Raw genomic sequence first — 19,343 nt, forward strand, 5'->3', positions numbered from 1 at the left:
TATCCCCATGTTCTGGTCTATCAACTGCCTCTTATTCTATGTACATATTCCTCATGAGCATAATTTAGTGTTCTAGAATACTCATTCTCAATGTTATCCATAATTTGTCATGATCTACATACCTAAGTATGCTTTAATTATAACTTATTGAAAAATACATAAAACTATAAAACTTACTTAGCATTAAAATGAATTTCTATGGGTTCCATAGTGTGTGTGTATACTTATACAAGGAATTCTTAGAATCAGCTCCTGATAAGATAATTTAATTAATAAAAGTAATCAAGAAAGCAAAGATATTTCTGTCATAAATTATACTCATTGGGCCTACATTTATGTTTTAATACTTATTTGTTTATCTTAAAGGAATAAACATAGTAAAAAAAATTCAAAGACTTTGAAAAGGTATAAAACAGAAAACTGCACCTAACTACTTGGAAAATAGTTTGGTCATTTCTTACAACACGAAGTATAGTCTTTACATTTGATCCAGCAATCACACTCTTCAATATTTACTTGCATGAGTTGAAAACTTTTGTTCCCAAAAATCCTGTATAGAAACATTTGTCTTTGTTGTTGTTAAGTGTCATTGAGTCAATTCCAACTCATAGTAACCCTGTACAGGGTTTCCAAGGAGTAGCTGGTGAGTTTGAACCACTGTTCTTGTGGTTTACAGTCCAGTGCTTATCCTACAGTACCACATACAGATATTTAAAGTAGATTTACTCATAATTTCCCAAACTTGGAAGCAGCCAAGATGTTCTTTAATGTGTGACTAGATAAACAAACTTTGGTGCATCCATACAATGGAATATTACTCAGCTATAAAAAAGAAAGAACTATCAAGTTATGAAAAGATATGTAGAAAATATAAGTGCTTACTGGTAAGTGGGAAAAAAAGTCCACTAGAAAAGGCTACATGTACTTTATGATTCCAACTGTATGACATTCTGGAAAAAGCAAATCCATAGACTGTAAAAAGATCAGAGGTTGTCAGGAGTTTGTGAGTAGCAGGGAATAGATGAAGATGTGGAGCACAGAGGATTGTTAACATGGTGAAACTGTTCTGTATGCTATTGTAATGGTGAAACATGACATTATGCATTGGTCAAAACCCATTGAACTGTACAACACAAGCAGTGGATTCTAATGTAATCTTTGTTAGGTGCCATCAAGTCATTTCCTACTTACAACAAACGTATGTACAACAGAACCAAACACTGCCTAGTCCTGCTCCATCCTCACAACTGAGGCTCTATTTAAGCTCATTGTTGCAGCACTGCATAAAGTCACTTCCTTGCTGGTCTTTCTCTATTTCATTGACTCTCCACTTTACCAGGGACTGGTCCTTCCTGACGTTATGTCCAACATCTGTGAGATGATGTGTCACCATCCTTGCTTCTAAGGAGCATTTTGGCTGTACTGCTTCCAAGATCCATGGTAAATTCATCATTCTTCACCAAAAACCATAATATAAATGCATCAATTCTTCTTCAGTCTTCCTTATTCATTGTCCAGGTTGCACATGCATAAGCGGCAGTAAGAAATACCTAGGCTTGGGTCACGAGTACCTTAGTCCTTAAAGTGGCATTTTTGCTTTTAAATACTTTAAAGAGATCTTTTGCAACAGATTTGCCCAATGCAATATATAATTAAATTTTGACTGCTGCTTTCATGGGTTTCGGTCCAAGTAAAATGAAAAGTTCAACAACTTTAATATTTTTTTCCATGTGTCATGATGTCATCAGGCCTTTTGTTTTCTTTATGTTGAGGCATAATTCATACAGAATGCTGCATTCTTTGATATTCACTAGTAAATACTTTATTGTTATTGTTGTTAAGTGTCATAGAGTCAGTGCCAACTCATAGTGACCCAGGAGAAGCTGGTGGGTTTGAACCACTGACCTTGTGGTTCAAACTGACCTTGTGATCCAGTGCATTATCCTGCAGCGCCACACCAGGACTCCAGTAAGTGCTTTAGGTCATCTTTATTTTCAGCTAGCAAGGTTGTGTTATCCGCATATTGTAGGTTGATATTGAATCCTCCTCCAAACCTGTTGTTGTTGTTGTTGTTAAGTGCCATCGAGTCGGTTCCGACCCATAGAGACCCTGTAAAGGGTTTCCAAGGAGCAGCTGGTGAGCTTGAACCACTGACCTTGAATTCAAATGGCCTTGAAGTCTGACACATTAACCCACAGTGCCACACCAGGACTCCTCCAAACCTAGTGCTCCATTTTTCTTCATAAAGCACAACTTTAGGATTATTCTAAGAATTATCTAAACATTAAAGGTTGGGTTGTTGTTGGTGGTAAGTGTTGTTGAGCTGATTCCAACCCAGAGCGACCCTGCATAGGGTTTCCAAGAAGCAGCTAGTGAGCTTGAACCACCGACCTTGCAGTTCAAACGACTTTGCAGTCTGATGCATTAGCCCACAGCGCCACACCAGGACTCCAAAGATTGGGTACATATGGTGAAAGGTTACAACATCTTTCATGATTTTAAGCCATTTTGTATCCCCTAGTTCTGTTAAAACAACTCTCTTCAACTATGTATCGGTTCTATTTGAGAACAATTGTTGTTGTTCTTAAGTACCATCGAGTCAGTTTAGACTCTTAATGACCCAGAGTTTCCAAGAAGCCACTGGTGAGTGTGAGCCACTGACTTTGCAGTTCAAACCGACCTTTTGATTCTGCACTTATCCTATAGCACTACAACAGAACGCTTCCCAATTTATCCTTACTTTGTAATGAGCCACACAAGCAAATGTCTTTGTATAGTGAATAAAACACAGGTAAACATTGTTCTGGTAGTCTCTGTTTTCAGCCACAATGTATCTTACAACAATAATGATATGCCTATTCCACATCCTCTTCTAGATAGGGCTTGAATTTCTGGTCGTTCCCTCTCCATGTACTGTTGCAAACATTTTACTATTGACATAGATTCCAGCATCACAACAACATGTAAATGACCACAGTATGATGAATGGTCAGATGATTGGTGGTGACAGATGAGTAGTGGACTTCAGTTAATAGTAATACATCAATACTGGTTCATCAGTTGTAACAAATCTTCCAAACGAATCCAAGATCTTAATAATAAGAGGAACTTTATGTAGGAATGATATGGAAACTCTCTTACTATATAGCTATATATTTTTCTGTAAAAGCAAAACAATTCTAAAAATCAAGTCTACTACTTAAGGAGAACTGACGATGCTGTAGGATAAGCACTGGACTGCTAACCACAAGGTTGGTGGTTCAAATCTACCAGCAGCTCCATGGGAGCTGTATTAGTATCATGCCTGATACTATAAAGATTTACAGTCTCAGAAATCTTACATAAGGATGCTATGAGTCAGAATCAACTTGATAGCAGTGGATTTGGTTCTTTGGTTTATTAATTAAAAGAAAAGTAATAGATATACATGGTTAGAAAAATTCAGAGTTTGGAAAGTTACAAAATAAAAAAATTGATACCAACCCATGCCTGCAAAGCTGACACCATTATCAGTCTCTTATGTTTCTGTCTTAGCTCTATTTAAGGCATATATAGGCATATTCTGCCCCTTGACACTGTATAGAAATGGGGCCTAGCCTACACAGTTATTTTTTTCATTTTAATGGAGATCTTTCCATGCCAGTTAATAAGAATGCATATTTTTCCTTCTCCTTTCCCTAACATTGAGATCTCAACTTTTTAACTTTTGGTATTACAAGTGAGAGATAATATAGAATTGCTATTTTAATATGCATTTTGAAGACACGATGAGAATTTTACTATTTTTATCATATATTTGCAGTCTATGAACTATTGGTTTTTCCTGTATCTTTTTCTTTTTTGTTCATCATTTTCTTAATGATTAGTAAGATCCCTTTATTGATAAAGAAATTACAGTTTGTTATGCATATTCCAAATAAACTCCTCCATTCATTAGTCATAATTTGTCTTTTTCATGGTATTACTACTGTACAGGGAGACCTGGTGCAGCACTGTGGGCTAATGCATCAGACTGCAAAGTCGTTTGAACTGCAAGGTCGGTGGTTCAAGCTCACCAGCTGCTCCTTGGATGCCCTATACAGGTTCACTATGGGTCAGAATCAACTCGATGGCACTTAACAGCAAGAACAAAAACTATTGTACAGAAAGTTTATATTTTGGCATAATCAAATTTATCAACCTATTTTTTGTCTTTTATATTTAATGGATATTTTAAAAGGATGTCTCATCTTATGACTTTTTTTTTTTAATCACCCATGTTTTATTTTATCTTAATCCCTTAATAGTTTCTCTGATTTAAACCTTTGACCCAGCAGGGATTTATTTTGGTATGAGGAGTAAGGTAGAGATTCAGATAGTTTCTAGATAGCCAATTGCCCAGCAACTCTTATTTTTCCTGTCTGTTGGAGTCCTGGTGTGGCACTGTAGGATAAGCACTGGATTGCTAAATGCAACATCTATAGTTCAAACTCACCATCACTCCTCAGAAATGCTATGACACATAACTTTCTTGATGGCACTTACCAACAATATTGCATTCTCCTCCTAAAAATTCTTTCAGGGTAATTTCACAAAAAAATGACTACTACATGTACGTTGATACTCTAAAGTCTGTATCTGTTTTCCATTTAATCTTCCCATCTTCAAATTTGTGTACTTGCTCAATATTTCTACTTGAATATATAAGAAGCACTTCAAATTCAATATGTCTAAAACTGAGAATGGCATTTTATTTCCTAAAGCTTTTCCTGCTTTCTATATTGTAGAACATAGAAATGCAAAAAAATCATCCCTACTTGTCAGTCAGGCAATTGTGAATTACAGTGCTCACATCAACTATTTTTGAGCACAGTACATTCTTTATGACATACCTTTGATCTCTCATATGATAGAAGGTTTTCAGGGGAGAAATTGTGGCTTATTTAGTTTTGACTACTCACAGTGCTTGGAACAATAAATTGCAAATGGTAGGCACTCAGGAAAACCAAGGGAATGGAAATGTGACAATATTTACTGAGAGTGTCAGATTAGAATTTTATTAGATACTATACATAAACAGATCAAGGAAATAGAGGAAATTAGATTCTGAAAGTTATGAGCAAGAAGTTGAGTGGTTCCCTATAATGGAAGGAATAAATCCCTTAGTTTAGGGGATGGTGGTAAGAAGAAGATAATGACATAGGAAAGAAAATGCAAAGTTTTGAAAAGTTGACTGTTGTTTCATGCCTCAAGTCAGTTCTGACTTATAATGACGCTACATTACAGAGTAGAACTGCCCCTGAGGGTTTTTTTAGGTTGTAATCTTTATAGAGCAGATTTTCAGGTCTCTTCTCACATGGCGCAGCTGGTAGGTTCGAACTGTTGACTTTTGGTTAGTTGTCTAGTGTTTCAACATCACACTACCTGAGCTCCCCTAAAATATGATTAAACTGAAAAAAAAATCCTAGTTAAGTATGGACTTTATCCTAGAAAAGAAAGCTTGCCAAGTTCCCAGGCTCTTTCCAGAGAAAATGCAATGTTCATATTGTCTGCTGAGAAAAGCAGATTCGAACTCCTGGGAAGATGTTTTCTATCCCAACTTACTCTTCCCCTCCGTCCAGTTTACTGGGCCAGGAAGGACTCTTCATCAAGTGGCACTGAATATATCAACTAGCCAGCAGCTATGAGATGACCTGACTTGAAACGGGGACAATGTGGATTAACCAAATCATCTTATCCTCTCTCTTGAGAAGTCTGCTATTGAGACATGGGAAGGAGAATCACCAGTTAGTAGCAGAAGAGATGACTAAAATATACTCTCAGGAAAAAGAAGGGGCAGATATAAGAGGATTTACAGAAATAGAAAGGACAGGATGTGGTGACTGACCAGATATATGATCTAGCATGAAGCCAAAGTATAAATAAAAGCACCCATTATTTAGTCAGAATGACTGAGGTAGCAAGGAGTTTCATGACTCAAAATGGCAAACTTATAAGGAGTGGTAGGAAAAGAAATAAGAGCCAGTTTTGAATATATTAAATTTGATTAAGTGAGCCAAAACTCCAAACCAAGATATGCCTGTGTGGGTTTGCAGAAAACATTCAGGTTGACAAACCTACAATAGGTGATACAATCAGAATTGATATAATCCCCAAGAGAGAAAGGCTACCAAGAAGAGAGGACTGAGGGAGAGGTTTGAGAAATGCTCTGTTTAGTGAAAAAGCATAGGAAGGGGACTCAGTGAAGAGGCAAAAATTGTTGACAATGAGTTACCAGCAGTTGGCCGTATCATGGTAACTAGGGATGGAATGGCAGTATGTGTGCATCTCATCAAATGTTCAGAGCAGCTAAAGTGGATAAGTCTTAAGACAGAACCATGGGGTTGAGTGATTAAGAGGGCCACGTTTATTATTAACAGAACACTCTAAGTGGCATTGCTAAATGTTTCAAGGAAGTGGAAGGCAGTGGAAAGAAGGAATGCATGATAACATGAAAAATGCAAGATTGCATTTAAGAAAAGGTAAGCTTAGTGTTCTCATTTATTTTTTAATAATAGGAGAATGATTGACATTTTTTAAAAGATAACTGATTAAAACAGAATGAAGATGAAAGTTGATGGAGTTCAGGAAACAAAATCTGGGCAAAGAATTATAGGAGGGTTATACAAGTGGACTTTCAATGTTTGTGGGAAAATTCCATTATCTTTTCATCCCATTTTCCCATGAACTATACGAATCCCCTTGTATAGTTGTAAATGTCACACTCCATGAAGATTGTAATAAGTATAATAACCCATTAAATTAAATTCAGACTCATATGTGATTAGTGTTCTGGTACTGTGTTGTTGTTGTGAAGTGCCCGGGAATCGGTTCCGACTCACAATGACAGTGTATAAGGTTTCCGAGGAGCAGCTGCTGAGTTTGAACTGTCAACCTAGAGACTCAAATTGATCTTGTAGTCCAGCTCATTATCCTGCAGCTCCACACCATGACTCCTAGTTAATTTGCATGAAATGCTTGTCTAGCTCAAGTTGTAAGCATGATAGGTTAACAGGTAATAATTATAGATTGTCCTCCCAGTGTATTAACCTAAACTCTTTTCACTTCATTTACTTCGTGTAAAATCTTAGAAAAATCATGTAATACCTTAAGGAATCCTAGAAATCAAAGGTTTTAAATTACATTTCCAAGTTGCCTTCTTAAAGCATTTAAGATATATAATGCTCATTTTGTCTCCATTCTTTGCATGTATTGTCAAGAGGAGCAGTCCTTGGAGGACATCATGTTTAGTAAAGTTGTTATGGTTAAGTGCTGTTGAGTCGGTTTCAACTAATAGCCACTCTGTATAAGGTTTCTGAGAAATGACTGGTGAGCTTGAACCACCGACCTGGCAGTTCAAACCTACTTTACAGTCCACTGCATTAATCATCAGTACCACATCAGGACTCTGGTAGCGTAGTGGTTACAGTCAGGCTGCTAACTCAGAGTAAGCAGTTCAGAACTGCCAACCGTTCTGTGGGAGAAAAGTGAGGTATTCTGTTCCCATAAAGATTTACAGCCTTGGAAACCCTATGCAGGGTCACTATGAGTCGAAACTGATTCCATAGCACACCACTACCACCACCTAGTAAAGTGGAGGGTCAACAAAAAAGCGAAAGACCACCAACAAGATGGATTGTCACAGGGGCAGCATCAATGGGCCCAACATTAACAATGGTTAAAATGGTGCAAGACTGGACAGCGTTTTGTTCTGTTGTGAAGAAAGTCACTATGGGTTGGAACACACTTGGTGGTACCTAACAATAATAACAACCATCTTAAAGAATCCTACAAATCAAAACATTTTAATTAAATTTCAAAGTTGCCTTCTTAAAACATTTGCGTCATATAGTGCTCAGACTTTCCTTATTTATTTGTTCTGTTTAAGTGTATTGGGCATATTAGTTTTCTTTGCTTTTTTTCTCCTTTTATTTACACATAAGCACTTTTATCTTACTAAAATTTTGGTCTATTAGCATCACAACTTACCTTGCATATTGAATTGCTTTAAATGTATTTGTTAGGTCCCCACCACGTTGGTATGTGCGGGATGCTGCTTCTGTCAATTCAGCTTTGGTTTTATAAGTATTCAGATTAAACACAACTCTTGGATCATTGCCATATTGAATTAATCCCACCTTCAAAACAGCAGAAATTGATTACTGGAATGTCATTGAGTTATAAATAATTCCTATTCAACCAATATAATCAAAATCAAAAGTACATTGAACTGATAGCTTAAGAGAATCACTTTCAATTTTTTTCTTAAGAATAGTTATTTTTCTTTCAGTGGAATGATTTCTTCTTTATTAGAGGCCATCCATATAAAATAGCCCTTATTGCCATGAAAGATGATGTGCTTATAGCTTACACTTTGGTTCTAAATATTTTAATTGTAGACTTTTAAGAACTATCAGATAGTATGTTAAATATAAATGAACACTAGAACAAGGTTCATAACAGGAGGGTTGAAATGATATAAGCAAACATAAATAATAAGGATAATTACATAATCAACAAAGAACAAAGAAACAGAGTTGAATACAAGAAAAATCAATGTACCAATAATAATGCAATAAACTTAGGTCTATTTGTTGTGCTACATGAAGATAGAGGGTCCTGACCTTCAGAAAATATGCCTCAGGGAAAGTCTTATGTGAGAGACAGAATGACTTCTCAACAAGGTTTCTGAAGACTTTTTCTAATCTTTTTAGATCAAGAGGGGAAGCGTTAAATTGCCAAGGAAAAGAGAACTTCATTTCAAACAGCACAATCATGCCTTTACACGATTATGCCTTCTGTTACTGCCAGCATTTCAGGCACTGATAGCACACTCTCAGCCTAGGCAATAGTGTTTCCAGAATGTTATTTTTGTTAGGTGCCATCAAGTTGATACCAACTCATATTGATCCCATATACAACAGAATGCAACAGTGACCAATGCTGGGCCAACCTCACAATTGTTGCTATGCCTGAGCCCATTGCTTCCACCACTGCCAATCTGTCATGTTGAGGGTCTTCCTCTTTTTCTCCAACCCTCCACTTTACCAAATATGATATCCTTCTCCAGTGACTAGTCCCTCCTGACAATATGTCACAAGTATGAGAGATGAAGTCTGGCCATCCTGGCTTCCAAGGAGCACTGTGGCTGTACTTCCAACACAGATTTATTTGTTCTTTTGGCAGTCCATGGTACTTTCAATATTCTCCTCCAACACTATAATTCAAATGTATCAATTCTTAAACACTTTTCTTTATTCACTAACTTCCACATGCATATGAGGTTATTGAAAATACCATGGCATGCGTCAGGTGCACCTTAGTCCTCAAACTGACATCTTTGCTCAACAGTTTAGACATCTTGTTCAGCAGATTTGTCCAATGCAGTATATCATTTGGTTTCTTGACAGCTGCTTCCATGAGTGCTGATGATTGATCCGAGCAAAATGAAGTCTTTGACAACTTCAATCTTTTTTCTATTTAACCTGGTGTTACTTATTGGTCCAGTGGTGAGGATTTTTGTTTTCTCTACACTGAGGTAAAACCCATACCATAGGCTGTGTTCTTTGATCTTCATCAGTAAGTATTTTAAGTCCTCTTTGCTTTCAGCAAGCAAGGAATATCATTGCTGATGTTTTATGTATCAAATCTGTTCTTCAGATGATCTCTAAATTTAGGTGGGATATATTCAAGGTCATATTTTGGCTCTCGTGGACTTGTTTTCATTTTCTTCTGTTTCAGTTTGAATTTGCATATGAGTAATTGATGGTATGTTCCAAGGTCTGTTCCTGGCCTTGTTTTCACTGACCATATAGGGCTTTTCCATCTTCTCTTTCTGCAGATATAGTCAGTTTTATTTCTATGTTTTCCATCTGTTGAGGATCATGTGTATAGTTGTCTGTTATGCTGGCTAAAGAAGGTATTTGAAATGAACAAATCATTGATTTTGAAGAATTCTATCATGCGTTCTCCAGCATCATTTCTTTCACCAAGGCCATATTTTCCAACTATTGGTCCTTCCTCTTTGTTCCCAACTTTTGCATTCCAGTCACCAGTAATGGTCAATACAGCTTGATTGTATGTTTGATCAATTTCAGATTGAAGAAGTTGGTAGAATTCTTCTATTTCATCCTCACTGGCTTTAGTGTTTGGTGTGTAAATTTGAATAATAGTGGTATTAGCTAGGCTTCCCTGTAGGCCCATGGATATTATCCTATCACAGACAGCATCATACCTCATGACTGATCTGGATATGTTCTTTTTGACAATGAATGCAACACCATTCCTTTTCAATTTGTCATTCCCGGCATAGTAAACCATGTTGTTGTCAGATTCAAAATGGCTAATACCAGTCCATTTCAGCTCACTAATGCATAAGATATCGATGTTTATGCGTTCCAGTTCATTTTTGACAACTTCCAATTTTCCCAGATTCGTACTTCGTACATTCCATGTTCTGATTTTCAATGGATGTTTACAGGTGTTTCTCTTCATTTTGAGTTGTGCCCCATTAGCAAATGATGGCACTGCAGGCTTTTCTTCCACAAGCTTTACTCCATTCGCATTATCACGGTCAACTCTACTTTGAGGAGGCAGCTCTTCCCTAGTCACATTTTGAGTGCCTTCCAACCTGAGAGGCTCATTTTCTGGCACTATATCTGACAGTGTTTTTCTGCTATTCCTAAGGTTTTCAGTGATTAAAGATTCAGAAGTAGTTTGTCACTCTTTCTTCCTACTCTGTCTTTGTCTGGAAGCTCATCTGAGACCTGTCCACCATGAGTGACCCTTCTTGTTATTTAAAATACCGATGGCATAGCTTTCAGAATCACAGCAACTCACAAGCCACCACAGTACGACAAAATAGCAGACAAGTGGTGGTCATTTGGTTTTAAGTGGAAACTGTCACTTTAAATTTCGAGGAGATCTTTGTGTATGGGTAGTAGAACCTTTCAGGGGTGAGGGTGGGCTATCCATTTGCTCAGGCATTCCCTCTAGTCACCAGAAAGGAGGTGCGCAGACAGCAAGAGACCAATGAACAGATACCAAAAAATGAATGTCCACACCTGTATCTCTGCAGTTCTGCCAGACATTCGTGGCTATTCTGATCCTTCCCCTGCTTGATCTCACCCAAGATGGCAGCTCCGGGAATAGCTGAGCATCTTGAATTAGAAAGCAATGTATTTCTTGATTCTGCTGCAAATTCCCTTAGCTGTAAGTCTTCCAATCTTCTAAGTATTCCTTTATATGTGGTTCAGAGTTGTAGCACCATCCCCTGGCCCAGTATTTTGTGTTGTTGCTGATGGAGCTCCTCAATGCACGTGTACTTGATCCACTGTCTTGATTGTTGGCTGTTATTGTTGTTAAGTGCCATTGAGTTGGTCCGACCCATAGTGACCCTGTATAGGGTTTACAAGGAGCAGCTGGAGAGCTTAAACCACCAACCTTGCAGTTTAAATGACTTTGCAGTCTGACACATTAACCCACAGCACCACACCAGCGCTGATTGTTGGCTAGGCACTGAAAAATGTTATATTCCTTGGCTACTCTCTTTGGGATAGAATAGTATGACTTAAGAGAGAAAAAAAGGCCCAAAGTAACTGAGAATATCAAAGTCTACTATGACAGAGAGAAAGTAGTCACTCCTATGACACAATGTTTGTGTGACAAAGAGGAAGGCAGAATAAATGAGTAAAGAAATGTGGTTTATTGAGACTTACAGAGAGATCAAATTAAGTTGTAAGAAAAGACACTGAGTTCAGTCAGAGAGGAATAAGGTACATTGGGGTCTGGTGACACAGAAGAAGAAACATGAATTCCATATGAAAGATTATTAAATAAGGTAAGTCATGTTATGGGGGCAGACCATGAAGAGTGAGAGAAACAGGTACATATGAAAACTTCTCTCATGAGGGACCTTTAACAGTGATCTCCAGAGTCCAGTGCTAGGTTCAATCTTATCTATCAGAAACCTTCAAAGTTTGAGTGGATGTTAATGTCCTTTAGTACTGAAAAGCAATAACAATGGAAACAACAACAACAAAAATAGACAAACATGTAACAATATTTTTACAGTGTAAGAAAGTAGAATAGTACATTTTATGAGAAAGCACTTAGGGAACATAATTATAAAGCATTTAGCGAGACATGGTGCAAAAATGACCACTGACTATGTGTTGTATATTGGATGGAGCATCAGCATTAACCCAGGAATATTAACTGGAACTATGGAAACTGGTCCTTATGATATTGGTTTAATGTGCTGCTAAAATTAGAGTGACAGACAAAATGGCAGATTGAATCAAATTGGGTAAAAAACACAATGGAAAAGTTTTAATTGATGATATTCACTCTATAGAAACACAGAGCTTTAGCTCCTGAATTGTGGTTGTCTACCTCAATATGATATAAAAGCAGATTAATGATTTCTGAAAATATAGGCAATCATACAGACTTATTAAAAACTATTCTGGGAAGAAAAAAAATAGAAGTTTCTAGAACAGAATATGGTCAACTACTACAAAGTTATAAATGATAAAGTTATGCTATCTATGGACTTATTTGTAAAATTCCCAGAATTCAAGGATGACTTTTTACCAACAAGACACAATTGGACTATTATTAGTAGACGTGGTCATAAAGGAAAAAAAAATACAGATGAGGAGGTGTCAAATTGTAGAAAAATTTCATTATCTTTTAATTCCATTTTTCAAACTTTTTGAAGCCCTGAATATTGAATTAAAAAATATATTGATAACTTCATGGGTTAATGGGGGGAAAATCACTATTTAAATAAAGCTATATGTATCAAGCAAGAAGCTCTGGTAGCGTAGTGGTTACGAATCGGGCTGTGAACCTTAAGGCCAGCAGTTTGAAACTACCAGCCGTTCCGCTGGAGAAAGATGAGGCTTTCTGTTCCCGTAAAGATTTACAGCCTCGGAAACCCTGTACAGGGTCGCTATGGGTCGGAACCGACTCGATGGCACTTAACAACAACATGGTATCATATCCCATACTCTGGATACTTGTGTCAGAAATAGAAGCCTCAGCTCAAAAGACTAACATTGGGCAGAGTCCTATGTAGAAGAATCAAATACAGAACAGCTTTCATTTAATTTTCAAGGTTATCTTCAATGCAATTGATACTGAGATTTGACACCTGTAAAAATTAAGACTTCGTATGTGATAATATTTTCTCAGAAAGAAAGTTGTGGAGAAGTGTAATGTGTTATTGATATCCATACCTGTGTCTTTGTGGGGCCTATATCCAGGCCTTGTACAAACTTTTCTAGGAAATTCTTTACCGCCTCCCACGGATAAATACTATTTGATTCGTCACACACAACCACAACATCTATGAGGGAAGGACAAGCTACAGAGGAAAAGATGAAAGAAACAAATTTCCATCAGTATAAATCAGTTGTCGCAGTTGATTCTGATTTATGGACACCCCATGCTCTGGTAGCGTAGTAGTTAAGAATCAGGCTGCAAATCGCAAAGGTCAGCAGTTCAAAACTACCAGCTGTTCCGCCGGAGAAAGATGAGGCTTTCTGCTCCTGTAAAGATTTACAGCCTTGGAAACCCTGTAAAGAGTCGCTATGAGTCTGAATTGACTCCACAGCACATAACCACCACCAACCACCAAGACACCGCTGGGTGAAATCTAATTGTCAACCTTTTGGTGGTATGCTTAGCCCTTTGCACAACCCGGGGACTCCAAATCAAACTTTATGGCCATATAAAATGAGACTTCAAGTAAAACTGAATTGGTGGGTGAGGTAACACTTATTGATAACTTTTCTCCCATTCTTTTAATGGTAAGATAGTGCCCTCTGTGTATTCATTACTTACTCTGAACTGCAGGTGAAAAGCTGGTCAAGTGTTGAAAATCAGGACCGACCTCAGAACAAACTCCCGCGGTGTAATACTGATTTCCACACTGCTGTGCCCACAAGGGACCACATGTCTTCAAAGAAAGGAGAACAACAAAAAACACAATGAGAATGCTAGTTCTCTACCTCTCCATTTGTGAAACTTAGAAAGCTTTTCTATTCTTTCATAAGATGCTAGAAATCATCAACTCTTGAAATTCTCTAGTTAAAATTGCCTTTGAGGGAGTGTGCATTGTAACTGAAAACCTGTTCAAAGGAGAAGGTGGTAGAAATGCTATGCACAGCAGAAGGACTATTAGGGGTAGGGGACGACACAGGGAAACCTTCAGGCCACCCACCAAGATAAAAAAAAGGGGTGCTTCTTTTCCAAAGTTACCTCTAAGGAATACAAGCACCGATTCTTTCGTTTATGTCTCAGGTAGCTGGCCCTCAGGTGTCTCACTTGTAAAATGGGTAAAACCATGTTGTTGTTAAGAGCCTTTGAGTCACTTCTGACTCATAGCGGCTCTGTATAGACTTTCCAAGGAGTGGTCTGAACCACCGACCTTGCAGTCTAGCACATTAACCCACAGCAACACACTTCCTATCTTTTAAGGTTGTTAAGATTAAATGGGTCTATAGATTTAAAATAGTTCAAACACAGACAAATGCTGGATAGATAATACCCAAACCCAACCCATCCCACTGCCATTGGGTCAATTCCAACTCATAGTGACCTAGGGAAGAGTAGACTTGTCCCATAGGGTTTCCAAGGTTATAAATCTTTATGGAAGTAGATTGTCCTGGCTTTCTCCCACAGATTAGTTGAGTTCACGGATTTTTTGGTTAGGAAGTGCTCAACCACTGAGCCGCCAGAGTTCTTTGGGTAAATAATAAGTGCCATATAATTGTTGAAGTCCCAGTACGATGCTGCCAGATAAGCACTGAACTGCTAACCATAAGGTTGAAGGCTCAAACCCACCAGCCATTCCTCGGAAAGCCTATACAACGCCGCTATGAGTTGGAATCGGCTCAATGGCACTTAACACCACCGCCAATATAATCGCTAGCCAGTATCATTAGCATTACTGTTGTTGACTATTGGTTTTCTGCTGCATCTTTCACTCACGCTATACCTGGGCACATCAAAAAGTATTGCTACAAATTCACACAATACACTCATCAGTGCGAACTAGACCCTCTGTTCCTAGATCCTCCAATTTTTCAAGGAGAGTCTGAAAAATAATATTTGAAAATTCAAAATTCAATAAAAACAAATAACCTATATTAGGAGCTCTGGTAGCGTAGTGGTTACGAATCGGGCTGCGAACCTGAAGGTCAGCAGTTCGAAACTACCAGCAGCTCCGCGGGAGAAAGATGAGGCTTTCTACTCCCGTAAAGATTTACACCCTCGGAAACCTTGTACAGGGTCGCTATGGGTCGGAACCGACACGACGGCACTTAACAACAACAACAACAACAACATATTGGATCAATTAACACAGACAAGGTTCAATGACTGCCAGTTTTAACTCTGTTATAAAGTATTTCTTTGTTTTGAAGACTTCCAACCATTTTTCTTTAAATGCCATTTGTTGACAACGCATATGTCAGAGTAAAACTGTTCTCAATTTTAATGGCTAAATTTTTTTGTTTTTTTTAAGTTGGCAGGTCTTTCTTCCAAGGTGTCTCTGAGTAAACTCAATCCTCCAACCTTTAAGTTAGCAGCTGAGCACATAAATCATTTGCAACACCCATGGGATCCTTTAGAGTCCCCTTATTTCTACTTCCTAAAAGTAGGAGCCAGCAAAGCTGTCTGGCATTTGTCTTCTTGCGCATGTTCCACATACTCTGATTCTTAATATCTCCATTAACCCAACCCCAGTTCTTCCATTAAGCAACCCTTGAATGGTAAGAACTAATGAAATCACAGTGACATCAATGAGAAATGTGGGGAACATTAAATTAAACCATATTAAAATCACTAGGTGTTAAACGAGAAAAGCAAGAAAGAGAAGTCTATTCAAGATCCCCCCAAAATATGTATGAAGTTAACATTATGTAAAGCTGTAGATTAATTATTATAACGAGTAGAAAGTTATAAGAAGCCAGTGAAAGAATTTTAAAATATTTTTTTGAGGGGGGGGTGCCTGTTTAACTATTGGTAGCTCAGTAGGGAAGCAGTTGTTCTCATAGTTCATGCTCCATGGACAAGAGCCCCCATTTGTTATTTTTCTCTCCCCTATCGTGCCCCCAACCAAGTTGTTTATTTTAGAGCTTTTTGTTTTTATTACCCTGAGAAATAATCACTCAAAAAATTATTTTTTTAAATAATGAAAAACAGCATTAAGTCGTTGAAATTAGAAAATGCCAATTGTTAATGCCAGAACCACATTTCTTTTTTAAGCCCAGAATTTAAGAGGGAAAAAAAAAAAGGTGATGATTTTCTTTTCCACATAATTCTTCACATTTTGACCTTTTTGGTATGATTTTTTTTCCCCCTTTTCTTTCTGGTATGATTCTTTTCCCCCCTTTCTTCTGTCTTTTTCTCCATTCTTCCCTCAACTGTGAAATTCTTTTCTCAAAGTCTTTTGCAATTGTATTTTACTTCATCTAGAGTTAAAGATTAAAAACTTTAAAGCATATAATGTAATCCTCAAATCTCAATATGATCCTCTTTCTGAATTTACTCAAGTCTAAAAACATACAAGGAAACAAATGAATAAATAAAAACAATGCTATTAATCAAGATGTTGGAATATTATAAACCATAAATAAGATCCATTGAAACCCTAATTTATGCAATGAAATAATTTTTATTCTTAGTAATACCTGATCTACTTGCTGTTGTGAGGTGCCATCGAGTTGCTACCGACTCTTAGGGACCCCATGCACAGCAGAAGGAAACACTACCCAATCCTGGGCCAACCTCACTACTGTTGCCACATTTGAGTCCATTGATGCTGCCACCTGGCCAATCCATTTTGTTGGGGGTCTTCCTCTTTTTCTCTGATCCTCCACCGTACCAAACATGATATCCTTCTCCAGTGACTGGTCCCTCCTGACAATATGTCCGAAGTATGAGAGACGAAGTTTGGCCATTCTGGCCCCCAAGGAGCACTCTGGCTGCACTTCTTCCAAAACAGATCTATTGGTACTTTTGGCAGCCCATGGCAATTTCATGAGAGGAATGAGGATTAGAAAGTAAACACTCACGAGAAACCCTCCAGTCCTTATGTTCCTTGTGAGGGTCAAGCCGAGGCTCATGTTGGTTTTCATCTCAGTAACGTTTGGAATGTTGGTTGAAGCTTTAAAAGGGGAGAAAAATTTGAAAGTGATTACATCTTTACCTGTTTGCTGAAAATTGTTTTAAAAAAAGGGAAAAAAAAAAAAAAAAGACAAACCAGCGGCAATATGAAGCATTGAATTTAGTGTCAGAGATCCAGTGTTTACACTGTACAATAAAGTATGTGGTGGTGGTGGTAGATGTGTGCCACTGAATTGGTTCTAACTCACAGTGACCCTGTGTAGGGTTCCCAAGGCTGTAAATCTTTATGGGAGCAGAAAGTTTCATCTTTCTCCTGAAGAGCAGCTGTTTGATTGGAACGGCTGAACTTCGAGGTTAGTAGTCCAACTTGGAACCACTACACTACCAGGCTCCTTAAATAATAAGGTATATGTTGTTGTTGTTAAGTGCCGTCCAGTCGGTTCTGACCCATAGCGACCCTGTACAGGATTCCCAAGGCTGTAAATCTTTATGGGAGCAGAAATCCTCATCTTTCTCCCACAGAGCGGCTGGTAGTTTCGAACTGCTGACCTTGAGGTTCACAGCCCGATTCGTAAACACTACTCTACGAGAGCTTCTAATAAGGTATATGATCTCATGGAAATGAGATGCTGTCAATGATCTGGAAGCCTACATATTAGGGAGGAGTGGTACCTGGGGAAGGAACAACATTTAGACATTCAAATGAATATGAAAACAAACAAGCAATGGTCTGACTACAGAAAACACATCTGAAGACAACATTAGGTTCCTCCCTTTTAGCCCCTGCTCTTTCTAAGGTCATGATGACTTTTTGTCTCCATCAATAAAAACATTATTCAAATGTTACCAAAGCATACTATATGACAAAATCTAGATGAAAGCAATAGTGGGTACTTTTTAAAACAGAAGTTAAGAGACTAGCCACATAAAATAAAAAATAAATCTCGACAACCTCCTCTCTACCACTGAATTAAGTATTGCCCACCAGAGCTCTCCTTGAGTTACTGAACAGTGTAATTCTCCTCAATATCATTATTTACTCATGTTCTCTCACTTCTATCAGGTCATCTTTGCTACTTCTCTTTTTCTTTACTTCCCTTCTTTCCCAAAATTATGACTTCAAAACTTTATCTTTCCCCTTAAGTCTTCAACCTCAGCCAGGGTTCCATCACTATTAGGAAACAACCTGTCTACTGCAACAAAACATGAATCACACTCCAAGAAGAGCCTCAACATCCCCCATCTCTAACTAAAGGCCATTCTCAGTACTCATCCATTTTATCTTCTTCCTTTATAACTTAGAGAGGTAGCAGTTTGTCTAAGACCTGTTTTCCCATGCCCCAGTGAAATTAATCCATTGTCTAAATCTATCCTGAACTAATAGTCACTACATTTTCACTCTCCTTCCATTCTCCCAACAAATAAGATAATTTCCTTTACTTTTACCAGGTTTACTTTCATTCCTTGTAACCTGTTCACTACTTACCCACCACTAAATTCTTGGTAATCTATTTTCTCCCCTCAACACCATTGAGTTTATACTCTAGGCCAGCAAGTTACAAAAAAGATGATGCACTGGGGTACAGAAAGACGTTATGTGTGTATTTTAATTCATTTATTTTTAAGTAAATGTGTCATTCGAAGATGTCTGTGCCTGGATGCTTGGCATGGCACTGCAGGATAAGCAATGGACTGTGAATCCACCAGCCACTCCTTGGAAACCCTACGTAGAGTCGCTATGAGTCAGAACTGACTCGAGGGCACTTAACAGAAACAATAACCACAAAATGTTAGCGCATGTATATAATTAAACAATAAAAATGTGGGGTGAATGTACAGATTTCTGCAAGTAATGAGCAAAAAAAATCATCTAAGAACTGTTAGAGATCAGACTACAGTCTGGGAGTCCAGGTACATGCTAAATCAAACTACATTGGAAATTTGCTAAATCAAACTACGTTAGAAATTTGAGATAGAATGTGGTTACGAATCGGGCTGCGAACCTTAAGATCAGCAGTTTGAAACTACCAGCCACTCCACAGGAGAAAGATGAGGCTTTCTGCTCCCATTAAGATTTACAGCCTCAGAAATCCTATACAGGGTCGCTATGGGTCGGAACCGATTCGACAGCACTTAACAACAACAACAAAGACATAAAAGCAAACAACCTGCCCATTTTGCTGTTGCTT

General features: G+C 37.9%; 1 protein-coding gene across 1 annotated transcript in view; it reads right to left on the reverse strand.

The window, feature by feature from the left end:
* ITGA2 (integrin, alpha 2 (CD49B, alpha 2 subunit of VLA-2 receptor)) overlaps nucleotides 1-19,343 on the reverse strand; it is a 173,208-nt gene that overhangs the window by 88,184 nt on the left and 65,681 nt on the right. The window contains exons 4-7 of the mRNA XM_006865761.1: nucleotides 17,103-17,194; nucleotides 13,867-13,981; nucleotides 13,260-13,387; nucleotides 8,008-8,156 (exon numbers count right to left, since the gene is read on the reverse strand). Coding sequence (XP_006865823.1) covers nucleotides 8,008-8,156; nucleotides 13,260-13,387; nucleotides 13,867-13,981; nucleotides 17,103-17,194 — 484 coding nt within the window. The remainder of the gene's footprint in view (nucleotides 1-8,007; nucleotides 8,157-13,259; nucleotides 13,388-13,866; nucleotides 13,982-17,102; nucleotides 17,195-19,343) is intronic.

The sequence above is a fragment of the Chrysochloris asiatica genome, unplaced genomic scaffold, assembly GCF_000296735.1.
Source record: "Chrysochloris asiatica unplaced genomic scaffold, ChrAsi1.0 scaffold00082, whole genome shotgun sequence".
Taxonomy (NCBI): Eukaryota; Metazoa; Chordata; class Mammalia; order Afrosoricida; family Chrysochloridae; genus Chrysochloris; species Chrysochloris asiatica.